The sequence below is a fragment of the Ochotona princeps genome, chromosome 6, assembly GCF_030435755.1.
Source record: "Ochotona princeps isolate mOchPri1 chromosome 6, mOchPri1.hap1, whole genome shotgun sequence".
NCBI classification, from domain to species: domain Eukaryota; kingdom Metazoa; phylum Chordata; class Mammalia; order Lagomorpha; family Ochotonidae; genus Ochotona; species Ochotona princeps.
In genome coordinates, this window is record NC_080837.1 from 20,204,851 (window position 1) to 20,222,518 (window position 17,668).

General features: G+C 46.6%; 1 protein-coding gene across 1 annotated transcript in view; it reads left to right on the forward strand.

The window, feature by feature from the left end:
- The window catches only part of RORA (RAR related orphan receptor A), an 808,637-nt gene that overhangs the window by 80,880 nt on the left and 710,089 nt on the right, over positions 1–17,668 (forward strand). Inside the window, exon 3 of the mRNA XM_058665752.1 lies at positions 8,964–9,204. Coding sequence (XP_058521735.1) covers positions 9,039–9,204 — 166 coding nt within the window. The 5' untranslated portion in view covers positions 8,964–9,038. The remainder of the gene's footprint in view (positions 1–8,963; positions 9,205–17,668) is intronic.

The following is a 17,668-nucleotide window of genomic DNA, read 5'->3' on the forward strand; positions in this document are numbered from 1 at the left end:
TCTATCTAAATATCTGTCTTCACCAGGGCAGAACTGGCATTCTGAATCATCAGTGCCTCAGGCTACTTTGGCAGCATTAAAAAAAATTCAAATTTAAGCTCTGCGCAAATTTCTGTGGAAGAACAGGGAAAAAGAGCTTCTCTATGTAACTACCACACAAATGGTGAGACACGCAGAGCCTCCATTGTGGTGGGGTGCCTTACCCAGTGCTGGAAGTCTGAGAGCATGCCGTGTCTCAAGTCAAAAAGCTTGTTAGGTGCACCAAGCATGGCTCTTCCCTCCCCAGAGAGTCCTCATTTAACGTCCACAGTTTCCACATTGTGTATTTATGAATCAAGTAGTGTTGGATGTAGAAGGGGGAGTTTTATATTTCAGCATGCATCACTTTCTACCACACAGAGAGCTGGACATACCTTCAGACACTCTAAATCAGACTTTAGCTGAGACCTGGGAATCTGCAGTTCTAGTAAGTCCCCAGATGACACTGACATTGGTGCTGCTCTCACAGCCACAGTTTGAGACCCATAGATGACAAGGAATATATGTGTGAGATGTGTTCCATCTGGGATATGGCCTGGCACAGGACACATTCTTCTGTATTTCTTTAGTGGAAAAATGTTTGTGTGTGACCATCTGGACAAAACAAATGGAGTCAGACACTTCAGCTCTCTTAGTGAAAGACTCATAACCACTTTCCAAGTTAGTATCTTCAATCCTGGTTCCAGTTCAGGAAACATTGCTGGTGAAGGAAGCCTGCATGGATTTCTCCTGCAGGACTCACTGACTCCTCCTCACCTAGTCCTTGCTCTGAACCTGTTCTATGGCATTTGCTATTTCATCTCTTAAACACACAATCACATAAACTACCTTACTCCTCCCAGGAGACACATGCTGTACCTGATTCACTCACAATTCCCTGCAGAATCTTTGGTGGAATCCAACATCTATGAGTGAATGTCCATACCCAGGAGACTCAGAAGTTCAAAAGAATATGCTTTTTATTAATCAGTTTGCACTGTTAAGTAATGACCATTGGCTAGATAGAGCTTAGTAACACCATGTTAGCTAAAGTTAAAGAAAAAAAAATTTTTAAATACAATTTCAAGAAATGGGAATGAAGACAGTGTAGAATTTATAAAAGAACAGAGAATTAGATCAGTGGAACCAAATATCTCAGAAATATATATATATATAGCGCCAAGTATAGGTAATATAATAGAGAAAAGAGTAAAGGTAATGCATTAGATAACAGGTTATTCTTCCAACAAATGGTACATGAACAGCTGGAACTTCATTTAAAAAATTAAATACAGACTTTATAAAAGTTCATTGACTAAAGTTCATTCAAAATGAATTGCATACCTAAGTATAAAATGCAAAACTATCAAACTCTTATAGCATAACTGGACCCAGACGCTAAATCCTTTACTTGCATGTTCCAGGATCCCATATTGGCACTGGTTCATGTCCCAGCTGCTCCACTTTACATCCTGGCCTGGGAAGGCCTAGGAAGGCCTGGGAAGCAGTAGAGGATGGTCCAAAGCCTTGGGACCCTGCGCCCACGTGGGAGACCTGGAAGAAGCTCCTGGTTCCTGGCTTCAGATCAGGTCAGCTCTGGTCATTGGGCCTATTTGGAGAGGGAACCAGCACACAGAAGGTCTTTCTGTCTCTCCTTCTCGATCTACCTTTCCAATGAAGATAAATCTAAAGAAAAAAAAATTGTAAGATAGGGGAGATGCCTTAGCCTGCACTGGTTTATTCAATACACCAAAGGTACAGTACATGAAAGAAAAACATTGGTAAGTTGATCATCATGAAAGTTAAAAATTGCTCAGTGACAGACAATGTCAAGAGAATGAGAGAACCACCCATTACTGACAGGAAATATTGGCAGAGATTCATCTGTTCAAGGACTGATAAACAAAATATACAAAGAACTCAAACTCAGCAAACAAATGTACAGATACATTTTTTAAAATTACCAAATGTGGCAAGTACATAGGAAAATGTGCATTAAGGTATAATAACATATGCACATTAAAATGAAAACGAGGCCACTAACCTGCCTGTAAGAATGGCCCAAATCCAGAACTGTAACCCTGGGTGCTGATGAGGACATGGAGCAACGAGGGTTCTGATTGTTGCCAGTGGAATGTAAAATGGTACAGCCGCCTAAGAGGACAATTGGCCCATTTTCTACAAAACTAAACATTTTCTTACCAGTGCAATTCGGCAATCACACTTCTTGGTATTTGCCCAAAGAAGTTGGAAACTTGTGTCTACATAAACACCCACACACCATGCTTATAGCAGCTTTATTCATTATTGCCAAAACTTGGAAGCAACCAAGATGGCCTTCAGTAAGGGAATGGAAAAATAGTGTCGTTCACTGAGACAGTGGAGTATTATTTAGCACTCAATGAAATGAGCTATCAAGCCATGAATACACAGAGAAGAATCATAAATTCCCATTATTAACTGAAAGAGCCAATCTGAAAATGTTATGTATTATATGATTCCAACTATATGGCATTCTAAAAAAAAAAAAAGAGGCAGGGGGGCAGAAGTATTAAGACAGCAGAAAGATTAGTTGGTGACCAGGGTTTGTGGAGATAAACAGTTGGAGCAAAAAGGATTTTTAGGGCAGACAAATATTCTGTAAGTTGCGGTAGTGGTGGGCATGTGTCATACATCTATGAAAACCCAGAGAAGAAAGACTATGAGGAGTGAACCCTAGCATTAACTCTCTGCTTTGTCTGCTAATGGCATGTCACTGCAAGTTCACCCATTATAACACGTATACCTCTCTGACGCAAGATGTTGACAGTGAGAGAGGCTGGGCATTGTGGGACTTGTGATAGAAAAGAGACTTCAAAATTCATGGAAAAATAAAATTAAAAGATAATATGCATTCTCCATTGAGGTTTTGATAACCTCTCCTATGGGATGTCTCTGCATTTTCCACTTAATTTTGTTAACAGTAAGAGCTAATTTAAAAATAGTGTACTTAAAAGGGTGAAAAGCTAGTTCCTTCATTACATTAATCATATCTTTATGGCTCAATGATCACACATGGGTGTTGGCAATCACAAGTACAGTACATACATAGTTCTATTGGAGACAGTATTCTGGACTTTCCAAATCGCTTTAAAAAAAATGGTTGTGTCTTGCCATCACTAACTCTACTGATGTTATTGGCCAAACAAAAGGCTACCATGTCCATTTTATGGGTGGAAAATGGAACCTTAGAAAAGTAAATTACTTTGTGGCAAAGTGCAGGCACTTAGTGTATAAAGTAAGTATGAGGCATGAGAAAGGAGCTAGAATCTAACATATTTAGCAAGTGGCATATTATTGGAGGATGTAATTAGTTTACACTCATGAAGTCAATCAGCATGGCATTTATCATGTGTTAGACCCAGTACTTGGCACTAGGGATGCAGGAAAGGCCCTTTGCTCAATGAGCTTACCGTGTGGCCTTTATTACCTTGTGTTTTTCAAAGCTAGTTGAGAAGGCTAGTGAACTCATTGGCAGGCTCCTGTGGCCCACACAGTATCACTGTGCCCCACCCACATGAAGTTCAGATGAAGCTGTCCTGAATCCCAGGCCACAAAAGACCTGTTACTTGGTATTTATGTGTTTGTAGCTGCCTTTCTTCCACAGAGGTGCTCAGCCTGAGTCCCAGAAGCTCCCAGGGGGAACATCAGCAGCCAGGATGGAACTCTTCCTGTCCACATGCTGAAATAAAGACACCTAGTTGCTTTGTGGAGGTCTCCATGGCAGTTAAAGCCTCATCTCTCAATGATTTTAAAAGGTGTATGTAATTTTGTTTAGCTGTGGTGTGCACATCTTACTCTCCATACAAGAGCTTTCTGTTTTCCTTACCATCCAGCAAAATACCCTGAAATAGCAGCAGCACAATTAAGATTTTGTGAAGTGACAAAACGGTTGTTACCTGGCCCAGGATTGCCTTTAGTGGAGCCCTTAGTGATGACTAATACTGAACTGCTGGAATACCCACTGTGTGCCCCAACTCAACTCTCTATTATTCTTGTCCAAAATCCCTGTAATGCAAACCACACAGAAGTTCCAAATTTTCTAGTAGCCAGATTTCAGAAAGTTGAAAATGAAGAAATTAACTTGAATAATGTATTCTGCTTAACCTGAAACATACAAACATCCAATATAAGACTACTAATTAGCCATTTTACATTTTTATAGTAAATCTTAAGAAATACATGTGAATTTCAATTTCAGTTTGGACTAGCTGCATTTTAAGCAATCAACAGCACCTTGTAGCTAATGACTATGGTGCTGGTCAGTGCAGTATTCACTATGTCCTGTAAGGTGCAAAAGAATGCTGGTAAAATTTGAGAGGTCAAGCAGTTCAGAAAATTTCCCTTCATCTAATTGCCCCCACTAGCCCTCACCCTTGTTGAGGAGGAAACACAGGTATAGTAACCGCTAATGAACTTCCCTCAACCACACAAATCATGTCAGAAAGTGTAAGGTCTTGAATTTGGACAGCTCCAAAGCTGTCGCATTGTGCCACTCATCATCTCTCTCCTGCATTGGTTTCCTCGCTGAATAATAGGAGAGGAATGGATCATCCAGGCAGGATGAGGTGCACGTCAACCTCTGGTTTTATTTCCAGTGTCTGCCAAGTCTGGATCTCCTGTCCTGGCCCAGAAGGGGCTCAGGTTTGTCCATGCCTCTGTGATTTGGATGCAGAGCTCTTCTTCTTCTTCTTTTTTTTTAAAGATTTATTTTTATTACAAAGTCAGATATACAGAGAGGAGGAGAGACAGAGAGGAAGATCTTCCGTCCGATGAGTCACTCCCCAAGTGAGCCTCAACGGGCCGGTGCGCGCCGATCCAAAGCCGGGAACCAGGAACCTCTTCTAGGTCTCCCACACAGGATGCAGAGTTCTTCTTACACTTGACATGCCTGGCTGAGGCTCACGCTGAGGAAAGCTGGAGTCCCTATTGGGTCCCGGAGCTGGCCTACACCTGCTTCTAAGCTCCTTCTATCTTCACCCTATGGCCTAGCTTTAGCTTCCTAATGGTTTCTTGAAAGACCCTGGTTGGGTGGGCATTCAGGTTTAATTTTCTGTCTTCTTTGTTCTTAACGACTGTAGAAAACTCCACACTTCCTGGGAAATTCTGCTATATATTTCTATCATTTTCCTTCCCTCTATCACTTCAAGAAATGCAAGAAAATAACTGTCAACTTTTTTGCATATATAAATTTTAACAGCCTCTACATGTCAACTAATGTTTTATCCCAGAAGGAAAGGCTTATTTCAAGTGATTGAAAGTCGAAATGTTCCCATTTCCATTCTGTTTGTGCCATAGCATCACTGCGTAGACAGGCTGCTTTATGATTTGCACATCAACTCTGTTCCCCAAATCTACCAACTCTAACAAGCACCTACTGTGTGCAAGCCCTTGTGATCTAGAAATGGAACTTTTGCCAAAGGCAACAAAACAAATGTGCAATCATTGCACAGAATGGAGTGCCTTAAGAGGGGTATGCTACAGTAGGAAGCCAAATATTTGGTTTGGAGTCAACCAGAGAAGGTTCATTAGAGGGGTTGTCACTGAGAATGGGCAAGAAAGGCAGATTTCAGCAAATAGAGAAGGCATTTGGAGAAAAGAGGCAGGCAACAATGAGTATCCTGAACTCAAAGAAGGAGACGGCAAGAGCAGCATGTGGCATGGCCTGAGGGACAACACGTGGATCGTGGGGCTTATGTAAGGATAGAAGACAGTTGGCTGACTCCTGGTCTGCATTTTATACTCCCTAGGTTCCACCCATGAGAGGCAGCCTTAATCAATCACAGCCCACTCCTCTCCAACCAACTTCAGGAGTTCATCCATGAGATGAAATCAACCTGCCATCCTTAGCGTGGGAGTGCAGCCATAAGTGGGGAAGAGGCTTGGATACTGTGTTGACTAGTTAGTAGTTAATTGGATAGGCAAGAGGGAGCCATTAAAGTCTTGTAAGCAGGGGAGTGACACGGTGGGAAATGAGAGCTGTAGTTCAGGGTAATTAACTTGGCAGTGCTAGCAGGAATGGATTAGACGAATGAAGGCCAGATATTTGGGAGGGTTGGGGAATAGAAGTTGATCAGTGAGGTTTGGCACTGGATGGATGGCAGCTGAATGGAGGGTCACATGTCAAGGAGGTACAGTTGCTAGCCCTTGGCTAATTTGAGAGAATATGAGGAACTGGGAATACGAGCCAAAAACTAGAATCAAAAGTAACTCTGTGATTCCCAGAAATCATCTTAAAGGAGGAAACGTACAAACAAAAATTAGTGCTGCTGCCATGAGAGGAACTTAGGACCGGCAAGGACAATATGGTAGGTCCTTGCGTGGATGAGGAGAGAAAGACAACACTGAGTGGTGGAGGGTTGGGGGCTCGATTTATGCTCACGTCTTGTACCAAACGTAGCCTTCTTGTATCTCTGTCAGAGAACCGAGCAAAATAAAAAGATCATCTTCAAGCAGACACTGTTGGCCTCTGTCAACCAGCAGAGTCTAAAGGAGGCTCCCTGCTCTGCAAATGTTTGGGAAATTGGAAAGCCTTAATTAGTCATCTGGAAAGGGGCAGGAGGAAAGGAAAGAAATATAAATCTAATCATCAGGCTTTTCAAGTTTCAAATGCTTCCCCAATCCTGGTAATTTACGCTTTAGTAAGGATGATTGACAGTCAAGGAACGTAGCTAACTCACTTTTATTTTTCCCTTGGGGAAAGCACTTGCGTTCTGGATTGTTTTAAATTGCAGAAGCAGTAATTGTCTTCCACTGTTAGGAGAAAAGGTGTTTGCAAGCCAGGCTCCCTCTATGAAGGGAATATAAAATTGATCTTCACTGATTAAGGTCACTAGGGTCATTTTCTGGAATGATGACCACATTTCACCTTGGCTAGAGAAGGAAGAGTGAAAGAGTCAAGTGAAGGCCCAGGGGAACACACCCAACCACAAACCACAAACAGGTTGTTAGCCTATCCAAAGCATGTCAGGGATTTTATTTTAAGCCCCTTGGATCCCATATAGTATTATAGGTGAAATACAAAAAAAGTATTTTTCAAAATCTGGCACAATATATACAGTGCAGTTTATATATCTTAGGATGCTTGTGGTCCCACAGGAAGTTGTTTATTAAACTGTGTGCTAGTGATATATCTGTGGACTTGGAAAAGTCAAGTGTGACAAACAAGGCCAGTTGCATCAAGAACATGATTAACAGGCTCACCAAATGGTAAAGGATGTGAAGGTTGCTCCTGAAGACTGTGGCTGGGTGCTCAGGGAAACCCGTTTACATCTGATTTGGGGTGGAGGACATAATCGTGGCATTGTTTGTAGGCGCCGACAAACAGGTTGAAGTCAGGGTTCCTTGCAGAGCCTGCATTAAGGTATCAGAGCTGTTCACATCTGATTTACATCACTCGGAAAAGTGGGCAACAGGTTTTGCTCACTATCACGGAGAATTGTGTATTTGCAATCAGATCAAGGTCTGTGACAGTCATACCACCCAAGTGAGAGTCGGCAAACATACAAGTTGCTCTTGAACTAGTATCTAACTAGGCATTTTCCTTCTTTCGTTAAAAGAAAAAAAAAAGCATTTTTGCAGACTAGGAAATTGGTGGAAGCAAAGTGTTCTCCAGTTCCCTTCCCTCACCCCACCCTCTTCAAGACAGGTGTTTATGCCACCTTCTGGCACATAATAATACTGTTTATTGTCAAAAGTTGGAGCCTTTTGAAAGGAAGGTGGGGAACATATGTTAAAAACTAGGACTGATTAGGGTCCTTTGCAGGTGAGAAGAAACGATGGATTCACTTCCGAGGAAGACCAAGGGGGCTACCTTCAGTGGAGTTTTTCCCATAAAGTTGGTATTGTTGCTCCAGTGCTCAGCTCAAGGTAGCCTCTACAAGGTTCGGCTTTCCTTGGATTTCAGGAAGCACTCCTTAGCCGATGGGTCTCCATTAGAGGAGGGAGCAGAAGTGATGTGACTTCTTAGGAATTGTTAATGATCTGAATTCTATCCTCAGACATTATTCAGTCCTCTCCAGTCCATCTTTTATGGATGAGACCGTCCATTTAATAGGAAACGGACCAGTGCGGGTTGACAATTAGCAGCTACCCAGGAGATAAGATGCCTCACAGCTGATTTCATCCACCCTGCATGGCAAGGACAAGTCAGGCCAAACTTGACTTGTAGAAAGTGCCCTGACAAATGGATTCTGGATTCTTCGCGGAGGAAAGGGCACGGGAGTTGGAAGGCATTTCCTGCAACCCCACCAAAAGACTGGTTGTCCACTGCGAGTGTAGACTCCACAAAATCTACCAAGACTTGTCTAACCGAGATGGGAAACCTTTTCATCCCAAACCAGAAAGTACCACCTCCTCCCAGCCTCCCCTCTCCCTGGGGGCGGTCCGGCCAGTTCTAACTCCTTTCTTAGTTTCTCTACAGTCCTGGGCAGGGTCGGCCACAAGCTACCTACCAAGCCTGAGTGCGGATAATCGGATTTGTCTCGTCTCTGGCTGGCTTCGGAGAGCGACAGTCTCAGAAGCAGGCGCACAATCAGCTCTCTGGTGTCAATTTCTGTTCCTGGGCTGGGACGAGGGAGAGGACTGGGGCACCCAGGACGCTCCCCCCACCTCCTTCTTCTCCTCCCCTCTCTCCCCCACCTCCCCAAAATTGGCAACCAGTGCGCGGCTCTCGGTCTGGGGTCTGGAGGGTGGGGAGTGCGTGTGTGGGGGCCGGCCGGGGCGGCTTTCGCTCGCGCTGCCTGTGGCCGGCGCCGCCTCCCCGCGCCTCTCGGCGCACACACGCGTCCACCCCGCCACTCCGCGCGCTCGCTCGCGCTCTCGCCGCCGCCGCCTGCTCTCTTTCTCCTGCTTTCGCCCGGTCTCCTTCTCCTTTTTTTTTTTTTTTTTTTTTTTTGGTACCATAGAGTTGCTCTGAAAACAGAAGATAGAGGGAGTCTCGGAGCTCGCCATCTCCAGCGATCTCTACATTGGGAAAAAACATGGAGTCAGCTCCGGCAGCCCCCGACCCCGCCGCCAGCGAACCGGGCAGCAGCGGCGCGGACGCGGCCGCCGGCTCCAGGGAGACCCCGTTGAACCCGGAATCCGCCCGCAAGAGCGAGCCGCCCGCCGCGGTGCGCAGGCAGAGCTATTCGAGCACCAGCAGAGGTAAGACGGCTGCGAGCGAGGCTGGGGAGGGGGACAGCGGGAGCCCCCCGGGGCGGGGCGGGGGGCGACCGGGCGCGGGGCGCCCCATGGGCACAGGGTCCAGCGGTGCGCGCGAGCCTGCGGTGGAACCCGGAGCCCGCGGCGCCCCGCGCCCCTCCCCCCTCCGCCCTCCGGCAATGTTGCAAACTTTTGCAGCGGGTTTCTGGGCTTGCGGGAGCACGAGGGGGCGGGGGCGGCGACTGGAGGCTTGACAGCCGGCGGACGGAGCCCTGGCTTTGATTTTCCTGCAAAGACGCCAGGGACAGCAGCGTGGCCGGGTGGGAACGCGATCCCTCCCCACTAAAATAAGGACCCGCCACGGAGTGGGGGGCCCTGGAAAGAAACTTTTAAAGCGCCAGTGTCCTTTTAAGATGGGGAGGTGGGTGGGCGGGGTGGGAAATCAGTGTTGGGCCACTCTTCTGCCTTTACCTTTTTTCCTCCGGACAATTTGGGCACCCCCTGCTGCCCCTGTCCTGGGTGATGCATTTTCAGTATCCCGCTGAGCCGGGGGTTGAGGGGGCAGATTGGGAGAGGGGGAGAAGGTACATTCTAGGGTTGCAGTGGGGGCGCCCCGGGGTCTGGGAGCTGTCTTCTGAGCACCTGGTGAGGTGAAGAAAGCTAGGTGCGAGCGCGCCAGGTGCTGGCCAGGTTGGGTGGACGCAGCGAGGGCGGATGCGCAAGTTTGTAGTCCCGGGTTCGGAGCCCCATACTGGGGTTGACGGAGTGGGGTGAGGAGCTACGTGTGCGCCTAGGAGTGCCGGCATTCCGGACCTATCACTCCGGGCACCCAAACTTACTCCTGCCCTGGGAACCCTGCCCTCTCTCGCAGGTGGCAAGCTTTCCATGAGCGAGCGTCTGGGCTGGCTGGTTGCTGGTTGGCTGCGGAGCCAGGGAGGCTTGGTTTTGGTGTTGGGAGCGCTCATGTGGCTGTGGGAGGGGGCTCTGTGACCCCCTGCTCTGTTTCTTCCTAATAAGTAGGCTGTAGAGGGAAGCCTAAAGGTGGCAGTGGCCTGATTGTGGGTCCTCCCAGCCCCCCCTGCTGCCCCGCCTCACTCCGCTCTGGGGCGGGGTAGGGGCTATTTATTTGAATGCGTCTGGAGTTTGCTGGAGGAAACCACAGCTTTCATTCCTGTTGTAAATAATGCATAAATCACGCCTGTCACTCCGGAGGAAGCGGCTTGTGCGAGCTGCCCCGGGCAGGGGAGCCAGCAGAGTCTCCTCCAGCCCAGCTTGGGCTCTGGCCTGGCAGGTCCCCTCCTCTACCGTATAGGTTTCGGTTTCTGGGGGAGCCTTGGGGAGGGCTGGGAGGAGGCGACTGAGGGCCCATGGGGCCGCTGCCTGCCCCTAAATGTCAAGAGTTGGAGGCAGGAATATGGCTGATCATGTGCTGGCTGTTTTACAGTATCCCCCCTCCCCTAAGCCACACCCCCTGTCCAGCGATTCCCCATTCATGGAATTCGAGTACAGTATAAGCCATCCTGATGACACATGCGAAAAACATTTAATTAAAGGCGATTTCTGAAGAGTGCCCGCGCTGATGCTCGGTTTGCGCGGGAGGGCCAGGGAGGATGGGTGGGCTGGCGACTGGGGCCAGGAGGAAAGGAAAAGGGGGCAGGAGGGTTGGGGGCTGGACCTGCCGCCGGCGTGGTGAGTTTGTGTGCAGAGAGCTTTTGGCTGCAAAGAGTATATTTAGACCCTGAGACGGTGGATTTGGAATGCGAGCGGGTTATGTAACAGGGTTAATCAGAAACACTGGAGAAAATCCCCTTCATGTGTTTCTGAAGCTTGCTTTTTTTTTCTTTCTTTCTTTTCTTTTCTTTTGTTTTTTTTTTTTTTAATGGTGATGACAGAGGGGCAGGGGCATGATCCAAGGGGAATTGTATTCTTTACTGGTTGGACCTTCCACCAACCCCCCCCACACACACACACACTTGTGTTATTAACATCTTCAGGTGTCATTCTTGCCAGAAGGTGTTCTTGCACAGAGATCAGGGTGGCAGGCTGCAGAACCAACGAGCAAATCCGTAACTTGCTGTTCTTGCAAATTATGTAACTCTGGGGCATCCAGTACCACTGGCCCCCTAGGCTCCACCAAAAGGGGAAGAGGGAGGGAGTAGGTGCCTAATACATCTTGCACAGCTGACCTGCTGACCTATATCCCCTCCATCACCCTCCCCCGAAGGGCCACCTCCTCCTACATTGTTTGCACAACCCCCTGCCTGTCCATCCTTGTTAGGAGCTTTTAATGGGAGGAGGGAGGTGAGGCCCAAACACTCCACTCACATCCTGCACGCAGGCACTAGGTTATGTAACAGTCTGAGTGGAAAAAGGAAGGTCAGGGATGGAGGCAGTCTTTCGCTAACACAGCAGTAGTAATAGCTTCCAGAAATTATGTGCACGTGCAGACTGTAACCTCAGATGTGACGTCTGCTCCTCAGGGATATCAGGCTTTCTGTGTATGCAGGCGTGTGTGTGTAAGAGCCAGGTAGAAAAATAAAGTGTACGTGTGCCTGGTAGTTGAGAGGGATTTGAAAATGGGAAATGTTTGGGTTTTCAGATGATGTAATGGAGTTGGCAGGATATGCAAGTCGGCTCCCACAGTGTAAGCAGTAAGAAAATTGGAGCTGGCACCCAGTATTAATGTTGCATAAATTACAATATCGGAAAGAAATTAACCTACACACTAGGTGATTACGCCTTTTAAATACTTAAAATCTCGCTGCACGTGACTTGAAAGGAAAAAGCAAACATCATCACCGTCTCATTTGCATTTCAACCTCAGGGAGTTCAGAGCAGGACTTGGCATCCAGGGAAATGGGAAGTATTCTGATGATTTCCAAAGAGGGTGGTGGGGTTCACCTCTGGCCAGACAACCCTGCAAGTCTACAGAGGTTTGGGTCTGGAATCTCATGACGTTGAGGTGACCTCCAGAGACGGTTCCTGGGTAGACTTGGAGAGGTTGCTGAATTGTTACCTCTGGGGAATACAGGTGTGAAAGGGCTGTGTACTTTTCATGCCTGCCATTCCTGAATCTGATGTGTGACTCTATCATCTGAAACACCATTCGCTTCATCCTTACAGCTGTGCGGGGCCTGTTAACAGTTTTAATGAAACTCTTCCGCTGTCTCCCTGGTAGGTATTAAGGATGTCTGGTGTCGTTCAAATCCCATCGGTACAACCCAGCAACAGGGAGAGAAAGAAAGGCAAGAGGCGACAGGGGAAGAAAGAATGAGGCGGAAACAAACCCACAGCGAATCTGTAATTTAACAAGGCTTTCAGGGACTATAGGGAGCCATGAGTGCTGTAACATAACTGTTGTGAAAAACGCGTTTTGCAGAATCTTGTTATTGGCTGTGTGCCGGAAGCTGACATATTATGTGTTGTCTTCGCCGTAGCCGGGTGGGGCATGCAGTCCTTGGGAACACCAGCACAGCCCGATCCAGAAACACTGAAACCGAAAGATGGGATTCACTTGGAAAAGCGCACGGTTGGATTGACATGGCACCTTCTAGAAGCTCAGTGTAGGCTGAGTTCACATGAGTCCCCAGGGTCTGCAGTGAATTTGAACCCCTGTGAACTTCCCAAATCTCGTTGCATCTTTGCTTTGCAAAGTGTGGTCTCCTACCCTCCTGCAATCCTGGGCTCCACAGCAGGTGCTTCACCTTCCCTTAGGCACAGAGATGAGTTCTCGGATCAACTCAGTGCTGCTGAGGTGGACATTCCTGTGCTGTGGTTGGCATAAGCTGCTGGCTAGGAGAAAAATGATTTGCCAGAGAGATGAAATAATTATTTTTTAAACCTAGGGACTTTAATTTTCCAGTAAATTGCTCATAAAAACATTTATAATTATACCCTTTAAAAATGTAATAGAATGCTTTTAGAAAATGCATATGATGATGGTTATGATAACCTTTTTCTGTTGCTTCTCCTTTATTTCTTAAAAAGAATTGAATTATTAATCTAGCATTCAAGTACTGAGTGCTGAAAACATTTACAGCAGACACTTGGCATGTTAGTCACCTGCTGGAATTTTCCAGAACCTGTGTGGCTTGAGAAAATGTCTATTTCTGCAACCAAAGCACACAGCCTGCCCTGAAGTCCTCCTGTGGCTGAGGTGCTTCAGCTTGTATGTTCGCAGTAGCAGGGGTAAGAGCACATCATGCACTCTGGGTTGCACACCCAGGGGACGCTGGGAATGTTAATGGCAGGAATTGTGCCTCCAGATGAAAATGTTCCAAGGAGTTTGGGTGACAGCTGAATCACTTTTGGAAGCAAACCGGCCTGTGTCCGGAACTAACCTTCCCTAGTCCCAGTCAGATCAGCTGCTGGCGGGTTCTTTTCCTCTGGCCATCCTCCTGTGACTGCAGTTTTCCCCCAGCGTCCCCCATGTTTGCTTTTAGGGACTTGGTGACGTGGTGATGGGACTGTGGGGTGTCAATGCACATTCCGCTGGAGTGGCTGCTTAGTGCAGATCGTACTTTTTTTGGTCCTGTGCTCTTCCTTCACAGGCTGCTTGAAGAACTCTGCTTCCTAAGCTTATTCAAAGTACACTTCTCTGTTCCTGGAGCCAAAACTCAACCACAGACCAGGGGTTGGGGGATAGAGTTGTAATGTGACCACTCTGTGTGTAAAGTAACAGAAGTATGTGGGGATTTGGCCTTTTCCTAACGTGAAACATCCCACCACTCACCCTCTGCACCTTCCCGGAGCCAGTGGTGTGCAGGGTGTTTGTTGAGGTAGTGGCGGGCACCCCCTACACACTCCCTCCTGGACTCCTGACCCATTCCATCCCAGCTTCCTGATAAATTCTCCCAGACAGAGCAGGGGAACACTTTGTAAAAGCCTTCAGATGCTGTCAACACTAACTGGAGTGTGAGATAGTTTTGTCAACGTAGAGACTATCTTAGAGCTTCTGTCTTCTCTGATTTTTAACTTTTTGTTGTTGTTATCTGTAATCCATAATAGAAGCTTTCATTTGGAAATATCCTGGTAAATTTGTCACTTGACTTTTTAGATTATATGCTTTACAAGATGTATCATTTTTAAATTTATGATCTAAAAAAAATTTCCTGATAGGTCGAATACTGATTAATTTACAGCACATCATAATTTTTATTTCCTCCAAGGGTACCCAGAGCTTACCAATGAATCGGTTGCTCTAACAATGGTCTTTTGCTTGTCGAGTCTGTTTTCAAAATGTGTGTTTCCCCTTTCCCACCCAAGAAAGAACACTGAGAATGTAATTGAATCTTTCTTCGAGGTTAGAGGGTCTTATAGTACCATGGGGGTACTGGTCTGAGTATCAATTCTGAATGTATATTATAGAACTGTAAATGGAGACAGTATCCAAAGCTGGACCAAATCTGTTTTGATCCCAGCCTGCAAATTGTTTTCCTTTTTCTTGTTAAATCCACAGCCCCTGTGTCTTCTGGTATTTGCCTCTCTTGTTATGGAGGTTTATTTTCCTGATGGAAGCATTTCTACCAGAGCTGGGAAACAGGAATGGGGAATTTTAATTTTTCCTGCTAGAGGCCATTTGGGTATTTAGAACATTGTTTGCAGGCCACTTGAAATTATCAGCTTAAAAAATGAACGTGCTCTAGATTTATTGCATGTTGGGTCCCACCTGAGCTTGCTTTGGCGGGGCTGGGGCATGTGGCTTTGCAGGCCTGATGAGTTCCCCACAGCCAGTCCTGAGCCTTGCCTTTTTTCTTTTGAGTATTGAGGATGCACAAGTGACCTTAGAATAAGAGTCGAGAAACCATTACATTTACAACTCAGCTCTGTGTTTTCTATATTATCACAGTGCACTGTGATTTCTCCCTAGTGTGGTGGTAGACAGGAACTCCAGCTAGTTTTGCCACCTCTTTCTATGTGCTGAAGGGATTATCTTTGGCAGGGGGCCTTATAGATTCACAAAATGCAAAATCTCTGTGGTGAGGAGGAAAAACTTTCTAGCAATATCTATAAAGAACATTTTGAGTTCTCTAGCAGAGATGCTGCTCTGCCCCTGGGTCTTTCTTCGCTGGTTCAGGATACCCAGTATCGCTGGAGCCACATGGTCAGGGGCTGGCTGTGTCCTGGCTCTCCCTCCTACCTTAATGATGGTATGCAGTTACCTGGTAGTAGCTTCCATGTTGTGTTGCAGATTTAGCTGGAAAGTCTTGGTGTTATGTTGTGACAGCCCGATTATTATTATTACTGTGATGATGATTGTTATTTGTCTTTTGGAATAAAGACCTGAAGGAGTTTGCCTGAAGAAGTCTTTAGAAGAGGGAGGTGGGGCATGGTGAGGGTGATGTACCACACCTCATGATTTGGGTGGATGGGTTGCTCTGACATGTGAACGCTAAGAAGAATTACAGAGAAGCAATTTTCTGGTATTGCTGGGAGAACATTTTTTTTTCCCTAACAGATTATAATGGCCTTCACCGACATACTATTTTTGCAGACTCTATCCCATGACATGCACTGGCATATTAGCAATGGCATTGGCACTGTGGGTTCCTAGAGGTCAGAGAACCAGGGTCCTGTTGGCCTCCTCGGAGTTGCCACTGGTAGCTGAGAGTGCAAGTTTTACACATTCATGAAGGCTCTGGGAGGTTCCAGGGAAACTGAAGTAGAGGTTTTACATCAGAGGTATTTTCCCTGAAATGCCGTCAGAAATTTGGGATGAGTAGGAAATGTTATGGGATAAATGAGGGGTTTTGTAATCTGCCAGTTTTGCATCATCTCAATGATATTACTGGGTGTCTGCCTCATGATCATGAGCTGCCATGAAGCTTCCTGAAGTAATTAGGACTTTTCCGCATTCCTGCACAGATCCTCATGGCTGAGCCCTTCCAGGGTGCAAAGAAGGGGGCCACTTAGGAACAACTCCTGCAGCCCGTGAAAGAGGCAGCACACTGTTAAAAATACCTAGCTTACTTCGGGGGAGGATTTGGCTGAATACTGATGAAGTTTATGAAATATGAATGTAGTGAAGTTGCTGTACGTAAGTGGTAGGCGTGTGTGAACGAAGTAAGAAGAAATAAAATTGTGTATAAATGACACTCGGAAACTTGATGGAACCGTGCACGTGACAAGAATGGTGACGTCTTGAATCTGTGCTTAATGGGGGGAAAGAAACAGCCTGGAATCTGTCAAACTCGACGAGGGACTAAAAAATGCAGAATATAAAGTCACTGAACTCATTTTGTAAGTAAAGAATGCTACCAAGGATGAACAGGCAAGTTGCAAAGAATAGAGGTGAGATAGAAAAGGAGAAAAAAGAAAGAAAGAAAGAGGGACCAGTGTTTGAATCTGTAATGAGGAATGGTAATCGCTGCTTTACGTCTGCCAGACTGTCAACTACCGTGCGGTTAGGGAGGGAATTAGTTACAGCCAAACAGAAGGCATAAATACGAGTGTAGGTTATGTGGGAGAGATCTTCTCGGTCCCCCAGACATCAAGGTAAGACCTGAGAAGTCAGGCGGCACAGCACCGGATGTCTTCTGTCTTCTGATTAATTGGCAGCCAGCTGTAGGCTGCTTTCCCAAAGGTGACTTTACAATCTCTAGACTCAGATATTTCTCCCCCAAGTGGAGGGACGGAAGGAGAACCACAAGCTCAAGTGGGTTTTGTCAGGTGAAGTATTTGAAGGGGAAAGATCAGAATAGTGAAGCCAGACAAGGGAGTGGTGCCCGTGGAGATGAAGGTTGCTGGTTTGGGACTGGGGCGTGGGGCTGCAGGTGCAAGAAGGGAAGCTCCTGGGGGGAGCAGAGACCTCTGCATGAAAGCAAAATGAACTTAGCCTTGACGGTGCAGCGGCTGGCAATGTGACTTTCTAATTTTAAATTATCTTTAACAAGGGCAAGGCAAAGAGGAAGTTGATACTTTGAGAAGTTATGATGAACTTGTTGCGCATGCCAATTGACTAAGGCAGGTAAGGTAATACTCAAACCCAGCCAGAGCAGGTGTGAAGGGTGTGGCAGTGTGCTTGCCTGGTGTGGGGAGGGAACTGATGGACATGTTGGCCAACTCCTCTGGTGGCGTAAAGAAGCCTGAAGGAGTGAGCAAAAATCTAGGAGAGGCTAGTGCACGCGGGCCTGCCTTTCCAGAATCTGTGAGGTGTCTGCCATCCCACGTGACACATGACAGCCCGAGAGAAGAGAGACTGTGGAAACTAGTGAATGGCTGCAGCCAGTGACAGAGGAAACGTCTGTACCTTGACCACGTCCTAAGCCTCCTAAGTAAATGGCACTGCTGTTTGTTTTCCCTTTCCTGGTCCATTTCCTGAATGCCAGCATCGGCTGGGCTAGGGCTGAAGCTGGAATCTGTTAGCTGAATCCAAGGCTTCCATAGGAGTGGCCTGGAGCCAGTGGTTGGAGTCGCTACCTCATGTCTCATGCATGTGCGTTAGTGGGAAGGCCAGGGATTCAACTCA